Genomic DNA, 20,507 nt, shown 5'->3' with positions numbered 1-20,507 from the left:
GGCTGTACAAGCAGACACAACTTTCCTTTAAGACTGACAAATCGGGAACTTTAGAGCAAACATTTAGCCAATTAAAATGAAAATACAGTCACGCCTGTCTACAGAATAGCAGACCTCACCTGTCCGCGAGTAGATGGCAGTGACTGAATGAGAGTCCGACCCACATCCACACCTGCCTGTTTCACACTGAGTATATGTTGCAGGGCTGGTCATGAGCGGATGACACCTTTCTTTGGGAATACCAATCAATGCAAATCAAAGCTGTAATTAGGAAGTGCGATCCTTTAAAAGATGAGCGCCGAGAGGATCATCTTATTTTCAGGACACATAGCTATTTTTTGCGGCTCTCGTTGCGTCTGCAGGTGAGTTGCAATGCGGCATTGTCGAGGGGTAGGGATTTCTAAATGCCTGCTAAGTAACATCCAGTTCTGTCAATCTTTAAAGGAAGATCCTTAACGTGAATTAGGATACTTTGTAAATCAATCACCTGACGGTGCGCTTACCTGGACCGGTTACCTGAGCGGGATCATTTGCATTATTACGGGCTGCTGTTGTCTGAGTGTTGTAGATGTATTTGAGGTCATTTTATTTTTAAGTAATTTTTAACTAAGCTTTTGTTAAAACGGATGAACGTTTTGAAGTTAGAGAGCGAATTTCACTCAAAAGACTGAAGGTTTCTCAAGCATTGGCGATATTTCAACAAAACATAAAACTGTCATTATTTTAGCCTGTTTTTACAGTTTCACAAAAACAAAAACTAAGAAAGTTGACGTTTGCAAACTTTTCTACTGGCGGTCAAAAATCAGCTTGAGTATGGGTTTCTCTCGACGCACTTCAACATATTTCGACCCCCTCAAAGTCACGGTATAACTCGCACACTAGACTGTTATCTTCAGGTAACTGAGCCTCTGGCCAACACTGTCCTGCTTTCAGCTTTAGTTCTGGCCTGTGGAGGGAAGATGACTTTCTACGATGGCATTTACCCGTTCTACTCGCTACAAAGGAGCCCGTTCATCTTCGACATCAGCCTGCTGGTCGTGATCCTGGTTTTCTCGGTTCTGGCTGTCAGCTTCCTCCTCATTCTACCGGGAATACGAGGCAAATCGGTGAGTCGGATCAGTTTAGAAGCTTTCTCTGTATCTACAGCTTTTTAAAGATAAATAAGGATGTGAGATGACAGAAGGCAGATTCTTGTCGAGCTCTTAGAAACGTAATCGTTGCATTCATAATGGTTTCATATTTATTTTTGAACACCATATCATTAAAAAGTAGGATTTAGCCTATTGTTCATCGAATTTACTTGTAAAGCATAGTATTTCATATTAGTGAAAATATATCGGTTTTTTTCTATTTTTATAATTATGTGATTTCTTGAGGGACTACTTTTCTGTTTTTTATTTATTTATTTTTTATTTGAGGGTCTGTACAGTTATACCAGTTAAGACTGCATTGATATATCTAAGCTGAGTTTTTTATTACTTTTTTCAATTTAGGTGACCTTTTTTTTAACTTATAAACCTGTGAAAACTTTTACATTATCTTTATATCAGTTAAAGATGTGGAAAAAATTGCAAAGATGTGTTAATGTGTAAAAAAAAAAAAGAAAGAAAGAAAAAATATTTAAATATTTTCTTTTTCAGAGACTGTTCTGGATGTTCAGGATAATCATTAGTTTATTTATTGGAGTTGTTTTAGTAGGTGAGTATTTTTTTTTAATAAGCAAGTTCATAAAGAAATCTAGTTGTTATTGAAGATGTGTGATACACTGAGAAGAGATCCAGGCAGACAAAGTCTTTCCATAAAAGTGTAGTTTATTAAAAATCAATTATCATAAGCATAAGTGATACGGATTACAGATGATTAAGTGTTAAAATATGAAAACTAAAGAGAGATTAAAAACTGAATACAATATCCAAGCTGAACATATTCTGCAAAAACTAAGATAAACAATCTGAGTAATCTGATCGGAGTATAATATTCAGAAGCTGAGAGATGAAGATCTTCAGAGCATGAAAAGAGAAGGAAAGATTAAAGCTATATAAACTAGAGACCCACGTCTTCATAGGTCATAGAATATTCTCATCTGATCAGCAAAATGTTAAAATATTTACCTACTATTTTCCTTTCCCTCCCCCTTATTTAGATAATTTCAGAGCAAGGTCAATTTAACTTGGAGGTTGTTGTGGTTTTTACACCCTTTGAGCAGAAACGGCAAGCTCTGCAAATCTTCAAATATCACTAGACTAAATATATCAACTTAGAAGGGAGTGCTTAGTACCAAGACAATTAAAGGCAAACCGAGCAACATCTGTGCATATATAAAAACAGTAGGCATAAAGAATGAGTTTCCAACATCCTGTCCAACATAAATGGAACATAACAGGGTGTGACTTCATGTCAAATGAAGGAAATATACTACCGCAATGGAATGTGTACTGGAATTATGACTATAAATGCATAATACTTGAGTAATATCTGAGTGATGCATGTGATATATAATAAAACCATAAAAGAATGTCATAATGAATATATTGTATGAATGAATGACATAAGAAAACATAACCGCATTGTAAATGGGCCTACACCAATGTGTTTATATTGGCCTCAAAAATATTTCCCTTTAACATGAATTTTAAATGCATGAATTGCATTACACAACACAACACTGCTAGAGCGTTTCTCTAACTCTGCCAATTTTTCAATTACTTTTAAAAAGGTAATAACCAGAGAGTGTCTTTCATTCAATTTAATTGGCTTGGTTTGACATATTTGTTATATAATGCTACAGCATTCGTACATTTTTAGGCGAGTAAGAGTTTACAAATTCAACTGGAACAATAGAAATAAATAACCCTTTAAGTACAGTTCTCTCGTGTCATCACATAAGAGCTGTTGAAATTGTATAACAACCTACATTTTCATTCCATTACTTTTTTTTTTGTCCACTCCAGCGTTGAATTTTACTGGAGACTGGGCTGAAGCCAGTGTGAAGGCCAATGCCACCTACAAATCCTTCAGTAACGCTGTGGTGTCTGCTAAGGTGGGACTTCACGTGGGGCTGTATGGCATAAACATCACACTCAAAGGTAAACCATACGAGTCGTCAATATTTATGGCCCACTTTTCAAGAAGATTATGACTCCAATTCAGGTTTCATGGCTTCTTTCGATATCCGTTCCAACAGGCGAACCAGTATCACAGATAAATGAGACCATTGACTACAATGAGATCTTCAGGTGGTCGAGCAGCGTGGATGAGCAGTACGGCGACGCGCTGGAGCGAGGTCTTCCCAACCCCATCCTTTACATCGCAGAGAAGTTCACTCGCAACAGCGCCTGCGGCCTCATCTACCAGTACAGATATTCAGGCCGCTTCGCTTCAGCCAATCTGTGGTAAACCAACACACAGACAGCACCAATGTCTTACTGTAGTGTAAAGAAACTCCGTCCTATTCAACAAATGCAAACCAGCTAAAGTACAGAATGGCTTTCTCCCACAGGACGGCTTTTTGCTGCTGGCTCGTGGCCAATATCCTCTTCTCAATGCCAGTCATCCTCTACGCCGGGTACATGATGATAGCCACGGCTGCTTTCATCTTCTTCTCCATGGCTTCCTTCTCAACTATATTCAACGTGACCTCATGTGACTTCAGTATAGGTGCAGAGTCCTTAAGGACAGACTACAGCCATTCCTTCTGGATCGCTTTGGCTACAGGTAAATGCTGCTTATGGGAAAGCGCACCACTCTCAAAAGTTTTTGACTTTGAAAATTATATAAATGTGTGGTGCCAATACTTTTGGCGAACCATATTAAGTAAACCGGTCTTTAAAGAACCATTTTTATTTTCAGTCTGAGGAACCTTTTTGTGCAGTGTATATCCTTTTAAAAATAAAGGGTCTTTACTGGCATCTGAGGTTCCTTTAACATCCATAAAAGCTTTCAATTCCACAGAAGATTCTACATAGTGGAAAAAAAGGTTCTTTTAGATTATTAAAATGTTCTTCACACTAAGAAAAATGTGCTCACGGCAGGGTTCTTTCTGGAACCCAAAATGGTTCTTCTGTTGGATCCCTTCAAAAAAACTATTTTGGAACCTTTATTTTAAGAGTTAGTATATTCCACATTTTAAAAAATAAAAGTTCCAGAAGGCCGTTTTCAGTGATGACTTTTAAATCCCCCAAATAACCTTTCAGTGATCAGTTCTTCAAAGAACCATTTTGTGAAGAGCATAATCTGAAGAACCTTCCACTACAAAGAACCTTTTGTGCAATGGTTGTGCAAAGGTTCTATATGGAACCGTCAATGCCAATGAAGAATCTTTTTTTGTGTTTGGTGATTATTTTCAGGTTTGCTGTGCGCTGTGATTGGTTTGGTGGTGGTGCTACTGGACTGTCTGTTTCCCATGAGGATTAGGGAGGTGTTCAGTGTGGGCGTGGACAATGAGGATGACGAATGCCATACTGCTGAGGGCTACCTCAACTCAGGATTTCTAGAGGGAGTGATCCATGAAGACAACACGCAGACAGGGAATGGCTCAATGTCTCAGCAGATCACTACATTAACAGTACGTTTCAAAGCACAAATAAATGCATTTGCATTAACATTATCAGAATAGAAAAAAAAAGATTTGGTCATTTACTCACCATCATGTTGTTCCAAACCTGTTTGAGTTTCTTTCTTCCATGGAACACAAAAGAAAATGTTTTGAAGAATCTCCATGCTGCTCTTTTTCATGCACTAAAAGCATATTACTGTTTACACCATTAATTGTTTTCACAGTCACAGTTTTTGCTGTTTGTTTAATTTTTTTTTGTCTTTCTGTCCATTTTTCAGAGACTTTGACAGGCTGTTGTCATCCACAACTACTACTTGAAAACCTGCTGACTGAATTGCTGGGAGCATCTGTATATACAATTGTTACTGATCCAACTGTTCTATTCAAACTGCATATTCATATGTATATAATGTACATAACACAAAAAATAAAATACAAATTCTACAATGTGTCTATTTTCATGATTTGTTACAGTTCTTTTTAGTCAAATGAGATAACATTTAGCAATACCAAGATTTAATTCATATCCACATGAACATAATTTGTTACATTTAAAATATAGTCTCCATAGTTTTTTTTTTAAATGTCTGAATATGGAAGTTCACTATTAATTATTCTAAATATAAAGTAATTCACATGTGCGCGCACACACACACATAACATTACCTAAAAATATGAATTGAAATAAAATCTGTATGAAAAAGCTTAAATTGAAGTTGTATGAAAATTTAAGTTCTAAAATAACTCTATACAGACATTTTTTTTAAAATAAAGTGAAAACGGAAAATATACAAATAAAATCTAATTTAGAAATAATACTATCTCAGTGATACTAAAATAAAACTTATATATATATATCAGTAATGCCTGAGATGCAGATGGGGATTCATTCATGAGATAATATCCAATCATTAATTAAAATCATGCATATAAACATTAGTGCAGCTCAGGTTTTCTGATTAATATATTTTCAGTCTTCAAATCCAGCATGCTGAACTAGTAATCTACAGAAATGGTTCAATCACAGTGTATAGTACCCATTTATCACAGAAACACTGAAGACGGCCAGAAGAACTAAAATGCAGTCTATTCTGCAAATGTAACAGCTATCTTTGGATTTTAACATGCTTTAGTCCATTTGTTAATCTTTGAGTTTGTGAAATGAGTTGGTAAAAAAAAAATTAATCTAATCTATTGATAATGCCGTAATTTATTGATTTAGTGAACATTAGTGCAATGCCTCTGTATTTTTAAATAAATAAAAGAGCACTTTGTTAGTTTAGAAACTCAAAAAGGCTTGAACCAAAGTCATTTGAACATATATACAAAATTAATAAATCTGGCATGGAAGACTGTAGAAGACTATAAGACCATAGAAGACTATTAATTGCATTAATAAGCAAGTAATAGCACTCCTTTGATCAGGTAATTAATGTGATTTATGTGTATGTTTGCACTCTTTCTAATGATCTTTACATGCGGTCTAAAGCAAGACAGAGTTCTTCAATATTTTTCTGCTTTTTTTTTTAGTTGCAGGAAAAGTCCCAGTTTTATGATTCCTTATATGTACACCGGAGTCTCTTGACCAGTTAACAACCGGAACATGACGGCAGGCATAGTTTTCATGTTAATCTGTTAAAAAAAAAGAAATGCGTCATTTTAATAGCATTCATGGCATTAATACATTACATCATAAAAATAATTGAGTGCAAAAATGTGAAAAAGGATGATGACTTGCAACAAAGGTCTGCTTTCTTTGACTCACGGCAAAAGACAGGGGTGTAAAGTACTAATTGTCCTTCATAACTGTACAACACTTGCATGTTATTTTGAGGAATTTGTACTGTACTGAAGTTCAGTCGAAACTGAAAACATGTACTTAGCCTCAATTACTGTACATTGTCAAGGCTAATAAATAAATAAATAACATTTTTAAATTTAATGCATTTTAAAATTAGTTTTAAACAATCTCACAACATTGTTGAAATGTTACATTTGTCAAATTCTCTATTTATTGACATTTGCTTCTAAATTCTTCCGCTCACACTTTTTAATCTCCCCTCCCCTCAATTAAATGTATATTAAAAAAAAAAAACATGTTTTATACTTTTTCCCTCAAAGACCTTGATAAACTATTTCAGCTCATCTGGTATGTATGTACAATTTCTAATATTTCATAACTGTGTCAGTGTCTTCAAAACTGCTGTTATTACCATAAGAAATAATTGAATTTTTCTAAAATAGTTTCTATTTTGTTCATTCAGGATTTTCACGTCATGAAACAGCAACTAGGAGAGTAGTTTAAACATCAAACAATTAAACATCTTTAAAAACAAAAAACTGAGAATTTGAAATTAGAGGCAGTCAGTTTGAAAGTTAATTAACTCACACACACTAGTGGTGATGAATTAGGGATAATTAAGTGTTTTTGAAAGAAGTCTCTTATGCTTACCAAGGCTACAGTTATTTGATAAAAAAATACAATAAAACAGAAATATTGTAAAATATTATTACAATTGTAAATACCAGTTTTATATTTAACTATATTTCAAAATGTAATTTATTCCTGTGATAAAAAGCTACATTTTTTAGCAATATTAAATATTTTACCTCTATCAATCATATCTTAATATTTAAGAACAATTAAATATGGAAACTTTTTTAATTTAACCAAAGTAAGTTTTTGGCCAAGACATTTTTTGGTCTTTAAAGGAATATTTTGGCACAGTATTTGTATTTAAGTATAATGTCTCTGTACTTTCACACCCCTGCCAGAGGCTGAACTATTAGTAATATTCCATCAAAACACACAATATATAATGCCTTACCTCTCCTACAGATACTGAAAGGGCGTGGACGATTTTCTCATGCGCCATAGCGACTACACTCTGTCCGTTTATCTCAATTATTCTGTGTCCGACTCGCACACCGCCCCTCTCCGCAATACCTCCACGCATCAGACTACAGATCTGCAATTAAGCACCAGAATGACAGAGTAAGACTGATATCATGATACCACGAAAAAAAACTCCCCTAACTCTGCACATACACATCAGCTGATCAGAAGCAGAGTTACTGCAATGAAAAAGACACATTTTGGTCATGCATTAGATGTTTGTCATTTTTTTCAGTGGTGTTTGATTCTTGACACTTACTATGCCATTCTGAACGCTGAAACCCAGCTGGTATTGCAGGTCGGGTCTCTTTATGAGGACCGTGGTAACAGGTGGGCAACTCACTACACTTAGTTTCACCTGAACGTGATTCTTCAGGCCCTGAAACACACATATAGGCACAAAAAATATGTAATGAATGCATTTAGCAACTGGTATGTGTTGAATACGTGCTTGAATATCTCCAGACCTTGATGATGCCTTGACAGGTGGCGAGCGGCAGGCCCACCAGACTGGTATCGTTGACGGCCATAATCTGATCGCCCACATTGAGTTTGCCGGAGCGGGCAGCAGGGCCGTTGTTCAGCATGCAGGCCAAGATGACGGTGGGCAGGATGGAGCCCCAGCCCGACTCCACGATCACCACACCCAGCATCTCGCCCTTCTGCTTCTCTAACTGAAGCTGAGTGCAAAAATTTGATAAAAAAAAAAGAGGAACAATGCATTAATGACTAAAAAGTAATTTATCAAAAGAATATGGGGGTGACAGGGGTTAATTGCTGTTGTAAGTATGACTTTAATGCCACGATGCTGCATGAAGCAATTACATATGTATAAGTTTTAATTGTGTTTTCTGCATTTAATACACAGGACCAGTGATAAACCAGTATTCAATGCAGTCAATTAATCGGTTGGTATTCAGCCATTTTGAGACTATGATCACCATCAACATCGGCTATTATCAACCACAGCTGATAAATGAGCTTGCTTTTGCACATTTTGGTTTTCATATATTTGAATGAATGGATCTTTAAGAGCATTAGTAAATACAGGGAAAATAAAATACATTTGTGATTAATGAAAAATAATATAATAAATACAGAATTTGTTTTGTAAAATCTGTGTGTGTGTGTGTGTATATATATATATATATATATATATATATATATATACACACATACTGTCACGGTGCACACACAAGGAGGATACAGGAACATGCAGACGAGGAGTAAACTTAACGCTCTGGAGGCCCCTCAGGACACACACGGACAGGAACACAGGATGAATTTTAAAAATATATTCAATCAAATATATAGTTATACAGTTAATATATATAGTTATATAATTAATATATTAATATAATTCATGTAAAATAACTGTAAATAATATAATTAGAAATAATATTAAGATTACACATAAAAATACATTAATGTTTTAAAAATATAAAAAATATATTAAAAGATAGTTAAATTGTTAATATATAGTTATATAATTATTATAATTATATATGCAGTATGTATATATATATATATATATAAATGCATATATTTATGTTTTAATTGTTAAAATTATATACACCTGTTAAATATTTTATATTTATGACAGCAAAATTTGTCCCCCTTATCTCGATTCTATCACCATCAGCATTGATAAACCCATACTGGTCGACCACTAGACAGGACAGCGGAAAGTCATAGAAAAACATTAGGAAATACTGGGAGAATGGGACCTGGAAAAAGAGAGGAGCATCACAACACAACGGACTATAATTTATAGCTGCTACAATGAAGTTTCCAGTGCTGTCATCACCTCTTTACAGTTTTCAGAGTTGGAGAAATGGATGAGGTCATCATTATACATCTCCTGCGTGCTCAGGATATCGCTGTAGTCTTTCTGGCTGAGGTCCTTGGGATTGATCCCATTGGCTCGGAGGAACTCTTGGTAGGCCATGCTGAACGCCTGACCGATGGACTGTGCGATGAGCTGGGCCTGTGAGGGAGGAGAGGGAGGTGAAGCACTCAGCGAGAGGAGGATACTTGACGACGTGACGACATCTCTGAGCGAGAGAGTGCTTGACTCAAATCGAGAGGGTGGAAAAAAGTCAAAACATGCAGTTACATCAGCACAACGAACACAACGAAGAATAAATACAAATCTGACTTGATGTTGATGAGTTATGCCTGTGATTCACAGTTACACAAGCGTGTCTGTTTAGTCATTATTTGGGCTATTTTGATGATTTCAGCTACCAAAAACAGTGTTTATTATATACTGATGTTAAATGTTTATCATTGAATATGGAATATTAAAAAATAGCTTAGTCTACCAAAACAGTGTTTCTTTATTAAATACTAATGGCAAATATTCTTATTGGATATTAAATAGTATATTTGCTTAGTTTTGTCTAATTTGATAATGGTTTCATTTTATTAAATATTAAATTGTATTGTATATTATTTATTATTTAATTATTTAGGCTAATCTGATCATTTCAGCTACCAATAAGAGTGTTTGTTTATTAAATATGAATGTTAACTACTGCTTATTGAACATTAAATTTATATTTGCTATCATTAATTAAGCTTATTTGGACATGCTACCAGTAAGAGTTTTTACTCAGTGTTAATATTAAATCTTTTCTATTAAATATTATATTTTAGTTTATTAATTATTTAGGCTAATTAAGTCATGCTTTCAGCTATTAATAAGAATTTGTTTTATTAAATGTTAACATTGAATACTTTCCACTGAATATTAAATATACATTTGTTTTTGAATTATTTAGGTCATTATTTGATAAGGATTTCAGCTACAGATAAGAGTGGTCTTTTTTTAATAAAATATTAATAGTAAATATTACTTACTAAATGTTAAATATTATATGTTTTTTTAGTAATTATTTAGGCTAATGTAATGCTTTCAGTTACTAAAAAGAGTATTTATTTATTCAATTTTAAATATAGCTTATTCAATACTAAATATGACATGTTTATTTATGCAATATTTAGGCTAATTTGATAATTCCTTCGACTAACAGTAAAAGTGTGGTACTCTCCATACTTAAATCTATTAACTTCAAATCCATAAAGTCCACAGAACTCTACAGACTTTTTTGCAGTAAATGTGGAGGAAGTCAGAATATTCCATCTGGATTCTTGACTAATATTATTGGTACATTTATTAGTTAGAGGGTACAAAGAGAGGGTACCAATTAACACGGATATGTGTTACCAATTAACACATATTTATTATGCAGTTTTTGATTGTTAGATTAAAGTTTAAAGGTCCTTGTACACTGAGTCCAAAATTTTCGAGTCAAATTTTTCCTATCAAAATGCTTGTTACGGATGCGAAAATGCAGAAAATCGAACCTGATCCGGTTTTATTTATTTTTTAACGTGCACAAATTTCAGACACAAATTTTCAGCAATTTCTGTGCTACTTGTGTAAAAAAAAACTGCAAAAAATAATGTAAGTTTACTGAACTCCTTCATTCCTTAGTCTTAATTCGAAATAATAATAAAAAAACAGTTCAGCTTTAATCTTTTCTCAAAAAAGCTAATTCGTGGAAATCATTATCCATTTAATTCATTATTTTAAGAAATGACCAGCCTCACATCCTCTGACTCAAAGACATAGCACATCATGCGGTACTGCTTCTGATTTTCTGTGCCGAGGCCTGAATCTGTGCAGTCGAGCGAGGAGGAGTTAGACAGACGCCTGCGAGCCATCAGGACCACCACGTCACCGATGTCTGCGATGTATGAGATGGTGCGGAGGGCGTTATCCATCATCGTCTCCTGCGAACAAGGATCAGGAGTACGGCCAATGAAAAGTCTGTAAGTATCAATTCTGCAACTTGTTCTTTAATGCCAATCCCGTTCTTTTTAATAGTGCAATTTGTCTTTTTATGGATGGTGAAGTGGAAAGCAACAGGAAAGTATTAGGAAAGAAAGAGAACAATGAGATCCAGCACAGGCTGGATTAAAACCTGCATTCCCATTAGACCATCTACACTACAACTCTGACTGTATATTTAACAAAATAGTATATGTATTCATATAATTACCAATCTTAAAAGAAATTGACCTACCTGTGTGTCAGCATTGAGCACCTTGATGGCCTTGGTTGAGATGAACAAGTCAATCTCTGTTAAACTTTGAGCTTCACCCTCTACAGACTGAAGAACATGGTTTCACAAAGGTTACAGTGTCATCTAGTGGACTGAGAGGGAACCTCTCACACCATTATATATCCTCAAAATATTAAACCATGAAGCACACTTAAAGTAACATTTACAAGAGCCTTACCAAGGCAGTAGAAATATTTTTGTGTGAAGAATCTTATAAAGTACCTTAACGCAGTCCACAGCTTCCTGCGCTTGCTTCATGCGTACGCTTTTGGACGGGTTTCTGTCGGAGAGCAGTTGGGTAGAGCCAAGGTAGTTTGCGGCAAAGATGATTCCATTGATGAGATCTTCAGGCTCACATGGACCAGGGACTGAAAACAAATGCAAAAACGTGGATTTACAACTAAACTAATAAACAGTGTTGGGGAGAAACTAGTTACATGTAACAGCGCAATTTAATTACAAAGTAAATGTAACTGTAATCTGAGAAAAAAAAAAAGTGTAATTAAATTACAGTTACTTGTAAAAATATTAACGATTACAAAGGGGGTTACATCTGAATATTTTCACACACACACTCGCTCACATACACACACAAACACACACTCATTTTCTTTCCCAAATTGCGTTGATTCATGAGATTAGGACACAGAATAGAAGTCATGTTTATTTGGTAACTTTTATTTCCTTATTTCCCATTTTGGTTTATGTATACACTTTATTTTTTAACATCAACAGTTTTTCCAAGGCATTGTTAGACACCAGTGTTTCTTGTCATAGCAAGAAATAGTTTAATAGCTATAATACTCCTTTTTTTAAATCAAATCTTCGCATAGCTATGATTTTAAATCTTTATTTAACCTCAGAATGATCTCAAAGTAAAAAGAGGTGCTAAAGTCTGATTTTGTGGTGGCTGTGCTTTAAAATTAAATTATTATAACCTTAATCCAAGTGATGAGTTAATCAGTTAATCATGAGTAATCAGTTACATTACTTTAAAGTAACTGAAATAGTTAAGCTACTTATTGCATTTTAAATAAGGTAACTTGTAATCTGTAACCTATTACATTTCCAAACTAACCTTCCCAACACTGCTTATAAATCACTTGAGCAAAGTGTCTAAACTTGACTCTAATATCAATACTATACCAATTATCAACAAACAAACAGATGCATTGTTCAAATCTTTGAAGTTTTGAGTCCCAATATTCAACTATGTTTAAATAAAACTGAACTTACTATCCACAAAGCTTGGGAAAGAGGGATTTCTCTGGGCCTGCTGAAAAGCAAAACAACATTTAAGTTACAGATACTGTTACAGGTTACAGCTTGTCCCATAGGATGTATTCTATTCTATTATTATGGTTCAGCATATAACTAGGTAACTTGCCGGCCTCTTTTGTCCAAATGGTGGCCCTGTATTACTTTCCTCTGGACTACTCTGAGAAATCTGTAGAAACATTGAGACAGACAGACAATTATTATATTTTGATTATAGGTACAAGTTATATTTGACATGGTAAGACATAATTATAGTTAAAAACACAGGACTGAAACCAAAAAATGAGTGGATGGCAGTGCTATTTTGTCCATAGCCAGTTAGTTGTAACAGTTACAATTTCACCTTTCAAGAGCCCAGCAATTGACAGGGTATACTTGGATATATTGACGTTTATAAATGTATACATTTTGAGGAGTATACATATAATCAGGAACTCAGTTTTTAGGGAATGTATAACAAACGTCATGCCCCTGTATACAACCATTAGCTAAATTAGTACAATTATCATTAGCATAATTAGCTTCAATCCTTAGAAACAAATGGCTAAGGGTTCGTATAAAAAAAGCAATGCTGTGTTGTTTTCCCAATAACCAATTTTCCACTCTTTATTGATCTACTGTTCGGAGGCTTAAATCTCATCTAGTCTATTATTTAGGACACATCTTCAAATCTGACTAGCCACCTGTCCAGGGTGTTTCCCTCGTTTGTGGCCCAAAATGCTGGGATAGGCTCCAGCATCCCTGTGACCCTACAGAGGACAAGCAGTTTGAAGAATGGATGGAAATCTTCAGATCTCATTGGAGATGCTTGTCTAATGCTTATATAGAACCACTGGTAGAAGTCTGGCATAATGTCGTCAAGAGCCTCCAAATAAGACAAGAATAGGCTGTTTGATCGACATGTAAAGCGATCACTCCCTTTTTTGGTGTTAAAATATGTCTCAGTCTAGAATAAATGCTACCACAGTAACAAGGATCCATTCCCCGGAAGCAAAGACTTCTTGACAGCTAGTAAAGAATTCTGCACAGTTACCTGTTCCTGAATTGGCCTGGTCTTCTCCATTTCAACAGGTTTGGCCAAGTCTTTATGTAGCCGTTTGTCTGGGGACTGTACAGGTGTATTAACATGGGCTCTGGACTGGCTGTTTCTCCTGTCTGATGATGTTGAAGAGGTCCTGGAATTGTCAGGAGCCCCTTTCCCATTATTTGTCTGATCAGGAGCACCTTTATTACTTCCTGAGTTGTTTGGAGCAATTTTGAGTTTGGTCTTGACTTCGTTCTCAATCTGTTCTTCCACAACATCCCCAATGTTCTTTCTCTCTTTTCCACCCTTTGGTTTGTGACTACAAACGGGATGGTCCTGTCCTCTGTTTTTGCTGTCTCCAGGACTTTTACTTTGCTCGTGTGAAAGTTTCCCATCTCCGTCCCCATCATCCTCTCTGGAGTATTTTAGCAAATGTCTTTTTTTAAAAATGCCTCTATCCTCTGGATCTGCGAATTTAGCTTTATTGCTGACCCTGCTACCATCATGGTAAGCAGTGTCTCTTTTGTGTACTCTCTCCGACTGATGTCCTCTATATCTGAAACTTTGTCTAGGGTTTCCTCTACCTTCCCTGACCACAGGGACATCACAATCTTTTGAACGGTAACTAGCACACTCTTCCCGAACCCTTTCGATTCGATCCCTAGGAGGACAACTTGACCCTCGAGGGACATCCCTTGGGTTTTGGGGGATGTCCTGATTTCTTCTATAGTTACTAACTGCATCACTTTCTTGCCCCACTTTAGCACAACTGGACTCTTGAGGACAACTTCTGCCATCTCTGGGAAAGTCGTCAGCACCTTTAGTTGGGATCTCATTGTTGTTCAACTCCACTTCTTTCCCTTTGTAGTGAAAAAACCCAACATTGTCTTCTTCACTGTCCTCTTCTTCTGCTTCTTCCTCTGTCTCTACTTCATCCTCCTCGTCCTCAGCCATGGGGGCTTGTACGAAGGTTGTCTCTGTGATAGGCTCTGGTCGCTTGTAGACCGTTGTTGTTGTGTCTTGCTGTAGAACCTTGTAAAAGCCTTCCGAGTGATCCCAAGCCTCCTCTGGTTTACAGCTCTCCCGGACGTCCCGAGACTTGCCAGGACACTCAGCACCATCCGCACCTTCATGACAGTCCATTCCTTCCATGTAGCTTTCATCTTCAGGACAACAGTGGACATAGTAGGTCATCCTGTCTGCTTCGGTTTGCAGTTCCTCATCTTCCTCGTAATCATGTTCCTCTTCTGCTTCTTCTTCTTCCCCGGACATGACATTGTCATACTCGGACAGGGAGTCCTCCTCCATGCTGTCCTGCTGAAGAGGGCTTTCGCCTTGGATGGAGTCGCCCCCAGACCCATGACTTAGACAGTACCTAGCTGGCACAGGAGAGGGTGGTTGGATGTCCAGCTTTTCTTGTCCAAGTTCCTCAGGAATAGGATCAACTCTATCTCCAGAGAGTTTTTCACTTCCAACAGGCGCAGTGCTAGAGGCTGACAGGTTGAGCTCTGAAACAATGGCTCTGGTCCCCGGTCTTCTCCTGAGAGCCATGACTGGCTTCATCAGCCCCACAGAAGTGGGATTATGTCAGCCCTGAAACAAAAAATTCTAAATTTAACTAAAAATTGCCACATGTAATTAAAATGGGTTTGGTGAGTTTTTATTATACTTGGTGACTGTATAAGGAACTTTTTTTAAAGTTAAACTGATGTAGTCAATATGTCACTGATGTGATCGATTCAAATCAAAGACATACAAACCATCTATAAAGAAAACAATATGTAACTACTTTATCTACTCAGGATTTTTATCTACCATCAAAAGGAAGGTTCCTCACCAGAAATCCAACTTGTTCTTAATATTCCTCATATTAAACCACTTAATTTACAGAATCAAAATCTTAATGTATCTGGAAGTGGAAGACAAGTATTTCACTATTAAGGTGCAGTATCATTAATTTTGTGGGAAAAAATGTCCATTGTCTATTGTCAATAGAGTAGCGAGGTATGACGCTCAGCTCACACAGAAGTCAATTTCAAATCAAGCAGCTTTCTGTTGGTCATTGTAACCAACTTAAACCTGTTGTGAAAAACGCATTGGAAAATCTTTCGTCCTATGACATTCCTGATCTAATGGATTCCTATTGAAATGACAGTATTTTTAATTGTGAATAGGCCTATTTGTTGAACAACGGTAAATGCATGACTGCACCTTTATGCAGGAAAAATATCTGCCAAATAATCCTAAGGACAGAAACATATGCAATAAACAAAATGGGAAATACAATTTCATGGCCAGTAAATTGTACATTTTCTAAATTTGACAGGTCCAAACATTAATTTTGGTCCCTTGGTGCAACATACTAACCAAATGTGCAACATACACCAATAGTCAAGTAGAGATAAAGGAATTCTCAAGATATGTGCATCCGATATTTGGGACAAGACAATATGCATTGGAATAAAGTGTGCTAATATCCAGAAACTGAATAGACTGCATCAGTCTATATGCAATTTACACCTGCACCTTGACTTTGTACGAGTTCCTGAGCTGTATTAAAACCTCTGAGGAAAACAACCTCATCCAAATCAAGCGCAGTACACCACAGCATCAGGGAGACAGAGCTGCACAATTCAGCAGGTGTATCAGCAGGAAACATGCTGCTATTTTCCTGCACTACAGCGATTTCTCACTATTGATGAGAGGCATCAGATTCCCAGTGGAAATACGGCCTCCTGCTTTTGATTGTGACTCACTTTATTTGTCCCCTTATACAACACAAGCTTGTTTCAGACAGATGGACTGATATTTTTAGTTTGAAATCTTAATCATTAACAAGTTATTATTTCAGGAAAAAACTGGTGATCTGGGCAACACTTACTGTCTCTACATAAGGCCCAAAGAGCAGCATGAGGGCAGTGGAATCAAACTCAGTTTCAGACTGAGCAACTGAACCAAGCTTGAAAACAAACTTTTAAGCATGGCTTAAGTGTCCAAATACATTTGTAGGCCTTCATATTACTAAATACTTAAGCATGGAGACTCAGGGATAGCAGTATAAAAATCTATCCGTTTCCTAATCTATCTGCATTTAATGTGGTTTATATAAAGTTGCAAAATAAATTGATTCTTATTCCTCATAAATTAGCAAACTCACAGTTTGCAACTTCAGAGAAACTGTGGAAATTGGCCCTGACCTTATAAGAAAAAACAGCAAGCCTAAGCTGAAAATGTGGTCTTGGTCAAAGCATGTAATCGAACACATTAGTATCGCTATGAGATCAGCAAGCAACTTCTAATTGGCCAATACACCTGCCTGCCTCAATGTTCCTTTATGTTCAGTGACTATCAATGAATTTGCAGAGGGTTTTATCATTTGGTCTAGAGCTTTCTTATTCAGCAATGCAGAAATGTGCCTTTATTTCCTTTTAATATGCAGAATAACAATCATATAATAAATTAGGTTTGAAATAAGCAATTTTCAGTATCTGAATGCACTAAAACTTAGATTTAAATAGATTGTGTTCCTTGATGTCACTTGAACTACAAGCAGGGTTCCCACATCTTTTGCCCATAAATGTCAATGCCATTTCCAGGGCTTCACACACATTTTGAACAATGTATTTCTATGCTTTTTTACATTACATTTCAGACCATTCGTGATTATTGGATAATTTTCAAGCCAATTAAATATTTTCGAGCAGAAAATAAATATAAAGATATGTTCACATTTCAATGACTTCTTGGGACTTCCATTACATTTCTGGGACTTGAAAATCACAATGTCACACACACACACACACACACACACACAAAAAACAATAACTGATATTTCCAGGTTTTACAAGCTTTTTAACCCCATTCATGATAAGGACACATTTTATATTTTATAGAGCTGAACATAACTTGAAAATATATAATCGTCATGACTTTCTAAGATTAGTTGCACAACTTTTCCAGGCCAAGAAACCATATATTTAAAATTACATCTCCATATTTTCTATATTAATTTTTGCTCAGATGTATACTGCAAATAATTGGTTAAAATAAACAGATGGTTAAAAGACTGGTTAAAAAAGGCCAATACAAGGATGTGTTCACAGCTCACATCTGATAATTACACAAACGCAGAATCTGTCAGACTGAAATTTAAAGGTGCAAGTACAACCTCAAGACCTGCGGGGAGTTGCTGTCTCATCTAAATGTAAATGCTTTTATCTGGACACTTCCCTACTGAAAAAAAAGACTTAAACCAGCCTAAGCTAGTATAGGAACTGCAGCTTTGTTGGCCTTCGATGGTTTAAACGGGTCTCAAACCTGGCCAAGCTGGTGTTGAGCTGTATTAGCTGGTCAGCAAGCTGGTCTCGAATTCTAACCAGTGTAACCAAAACCATACAAGTTCCCCAAAACCCCTCTAAACCAGCCAATTGACCATGAAAGCAGTTTATGCTGGGTTTTCAGCATGGCAGTATAGTCAGAAATCACCTCAGGTTTATCTAAATCCATTTGTGACCCTGGAGCACAAAACCAGTCACAAGTATCACGGGTATATTTGTAGCAATAGACAACAATGCATTGTATGGGTCAAAATGATAGATTTTCCTTTTATACCAAAAATCATTAGGACATTAAATAAAGATCATGTTCCATGAAGATATTTTGTAAATTCCTACTGTAAATATATCAAAACATCATTTTTGATTAGTAATATGCATTGCTAAGAACTTCACTGGAACAACTTTAAAGGCCATTTTCTCAATATTTTAATTTTTTTACCCCCTCAGATTACAGATTTTCAAATAGTTGTATACTGTCCTGTATCTTAACAAACCATACGTCAATGGAAAGCTTATTTATTCAGCTTTCAGATGATGTATTAAAAAAAAATTACCCTTATGACTGATTTTGTGGTTCAGGGTCACATCTGTGCAGCTATTGCCCTATATAACAGCTTCACAAAACATCCTTTCAATTCTGAATTTTAAATATTTTGAAAAGTTTCTAGCACCAAATAAGCCTCATTTCCAGCGGTTCTGGCATCCCAGTCCATCTCGAGACTGAATTACTGCAACATCAATCCACAGCCCAAATCAATCACAAACACTGCTCCTAATCCTTCAAATCGAGGACACAATACTCTTGTTCCTGACATAACATCATAAGAAACATTTGCCCAGAGAACACGAAGATACGACATGGAGACGCTTAAAACCTGCACTGAGGCACAACGACAATAACATGTGGCGATGAGCATTAGCATGAGGTGTATTTTGTCTTTTTAGTGCAGTTAATATTAAACTGGCTACAATAGAAACGGCTAACATATACTTTAATGCCGACGATAAACGAACAAGTGCTTACCGGTGCCAGTTTAGCGTTGCTCAACCAAATAAATATATGTCGTTTACAGAGCAAATGTTAGGACATGTCTGATGAGGCACAGATGCTGAGTAACGTGGATGTAGCTTATACACACCCTCAGCATCCCGGGACAGCGAGGCGCTTTAGGAGTTCTTTTTTTTAAAAGAGACAGTCACAGCAATTATTTATATTAATCCTCAACTTCAAAAACATTTAATCCTATAACAGGAAATAATGTAATAATACAAAAAAGGACAATTGTGTTGATCAATCAAATGGGGACTATTAAATGTAATTGTGTGCATACTCCCTCTGTATACACTGCATACTGCATACATGTTTCGTGGGGGGTCCCCCAGCAGGGGCTAAATATCACGTTATTGGGGTCGCTTCACCCACGGACATGAAAAACAACCTGTGCTAACAGTGAAAGTAGCCCTATTTGTACTTGGCAAACTGATTGGCTGCACATACTGCAGTGTATTATGGGACTGAATGATTGCTTTCATTTATGTTATGGTTTCGGACACCACTACAATGGCTGTTTCCTCAAAGAGTGCACTCTATAAGGGCATAGGCGGTGATTTCCTACTTGTTAGAGCGCAATCAAATTAGTGAGGTTTTGATGAAAATTTGTAGGTAAAGAGGTCTGTTTTCTATATGGTAGAAAGTCACTTTCAAACCAAGCGACTTTCTGTTTGGCGAATTCATATGATCAACTGAACCCAATGTTACGGAGCCCCGCACATGACATGCAGGCCAATTTTTACTGGGGGACCCCCCACGAAACATGCATGCAGTGTATACAGAGGGAGCATGCACATAATTACATTTAATAGTCCCCATTTGATTGATCAACACAATTGTCCTTTATATTATTTTACGTGCACACGATTTATATATTTTTTTTCTTGCATGTCATGTGCGGGGCTCCGTACAATCTCAAATCTGTAATGAAATCTTTTACATTCATGCAAGGATTCCTATTTAAATGATGGTTGTAGGGGGAGGGGCATTGAAGAGCGAATTTGATTGGACAAAATCAGCATAGTGCAGGATGAGTCATCAATATTTTGGTCCATTTTCTAGAAGAAAGACTATCAACTTTAAATGCATATATATATATATATATGCTAAAAGCTAATTTTGTCAATGTTTATGAGTACATTAGCATATAGATGCTAATACAAGTGGTGTAAAAGCCACAAATACACTAATAATATTTAAGAACATTATTATTCATATTACACAATTGATTGATTT

General features: G+C 36.1%; 2 protein-coding genes across 2 annotated transcripts; one reads left to right on the top strand and one right to left on the bottom strand.

Moving 5' to 3' along the window:
* Positions 1-959: 959 nt before the first annotated feature.
* Positions 960-4,842, top strand: LOC306868326 (dual oxidase maturation factor 1-like; the record flags this gene model as incomplete). The annotated part of the gene is made up of 7 exons (XM_079414430.1): positions 960-1,106; positions 1,641-1,698; positions 2,952-3,086; positions 3,185-3,392; positions 3,500-3,714; positions 4,347-4,564; positions 4,834-4,842. The coding sequence occupies 7 exons, from the start codon at positions 960-962 to the stop codon at positions 4,840-4,842; spliced, it is 990 nt and encodes a 329-aa protein (XP_079270556.1).
* On the bottom strand, positions 4,819-19,366 carry LOC306868524 (uncharacterized protein). The gene is made up of 12 exons (XM_079414733.1): positions 19,245-19,366; positions 13,893-15,476; positions 12,969-13,028; positions 12,818-12,857; positions 11,804-11,949; positions 11,543-11,629; positions 11,067-11,249; positions 9,259-9,438; positions 7,919-8,131; positions 7,711-7,830; positions 7,384-7,524; positions 4,819-6,187 (listed from the first exon to the last, which is right to left on the bottom strand). Exons 2-12 carry the CDS (start codon positions 15,444-15,446, stop codon positions 6,116-6,118), a joined length of 2,796 nt encoding a protein of 931 aa, XP_079270859.1. The 5' UTR covers positions 15,447-15,476; positions 19,245-19,366; the 3' UTR covers positions 4,819-6,115.
* Between the last annotated feature and the right edge of the window lie 1,141 nt (positions 19,367-20,507).

The sequence above is a fragment of the Barbus barbus genome (genome assembly GCF_936440315.1).
Source record: "Barbus barbus genome assembly, chromosome: 50".
NCBI lineage: Eukaryota > Metazoa > Chordata > Actinopteri > Cypriniformes > Cyprinidae > Barbus > Barbus barbus.
The sequence above is the reverse complement of the archived record's forward strand: the minus strand, read 5'-3'. Positions and strand labels throughout refer to the sequence as shown.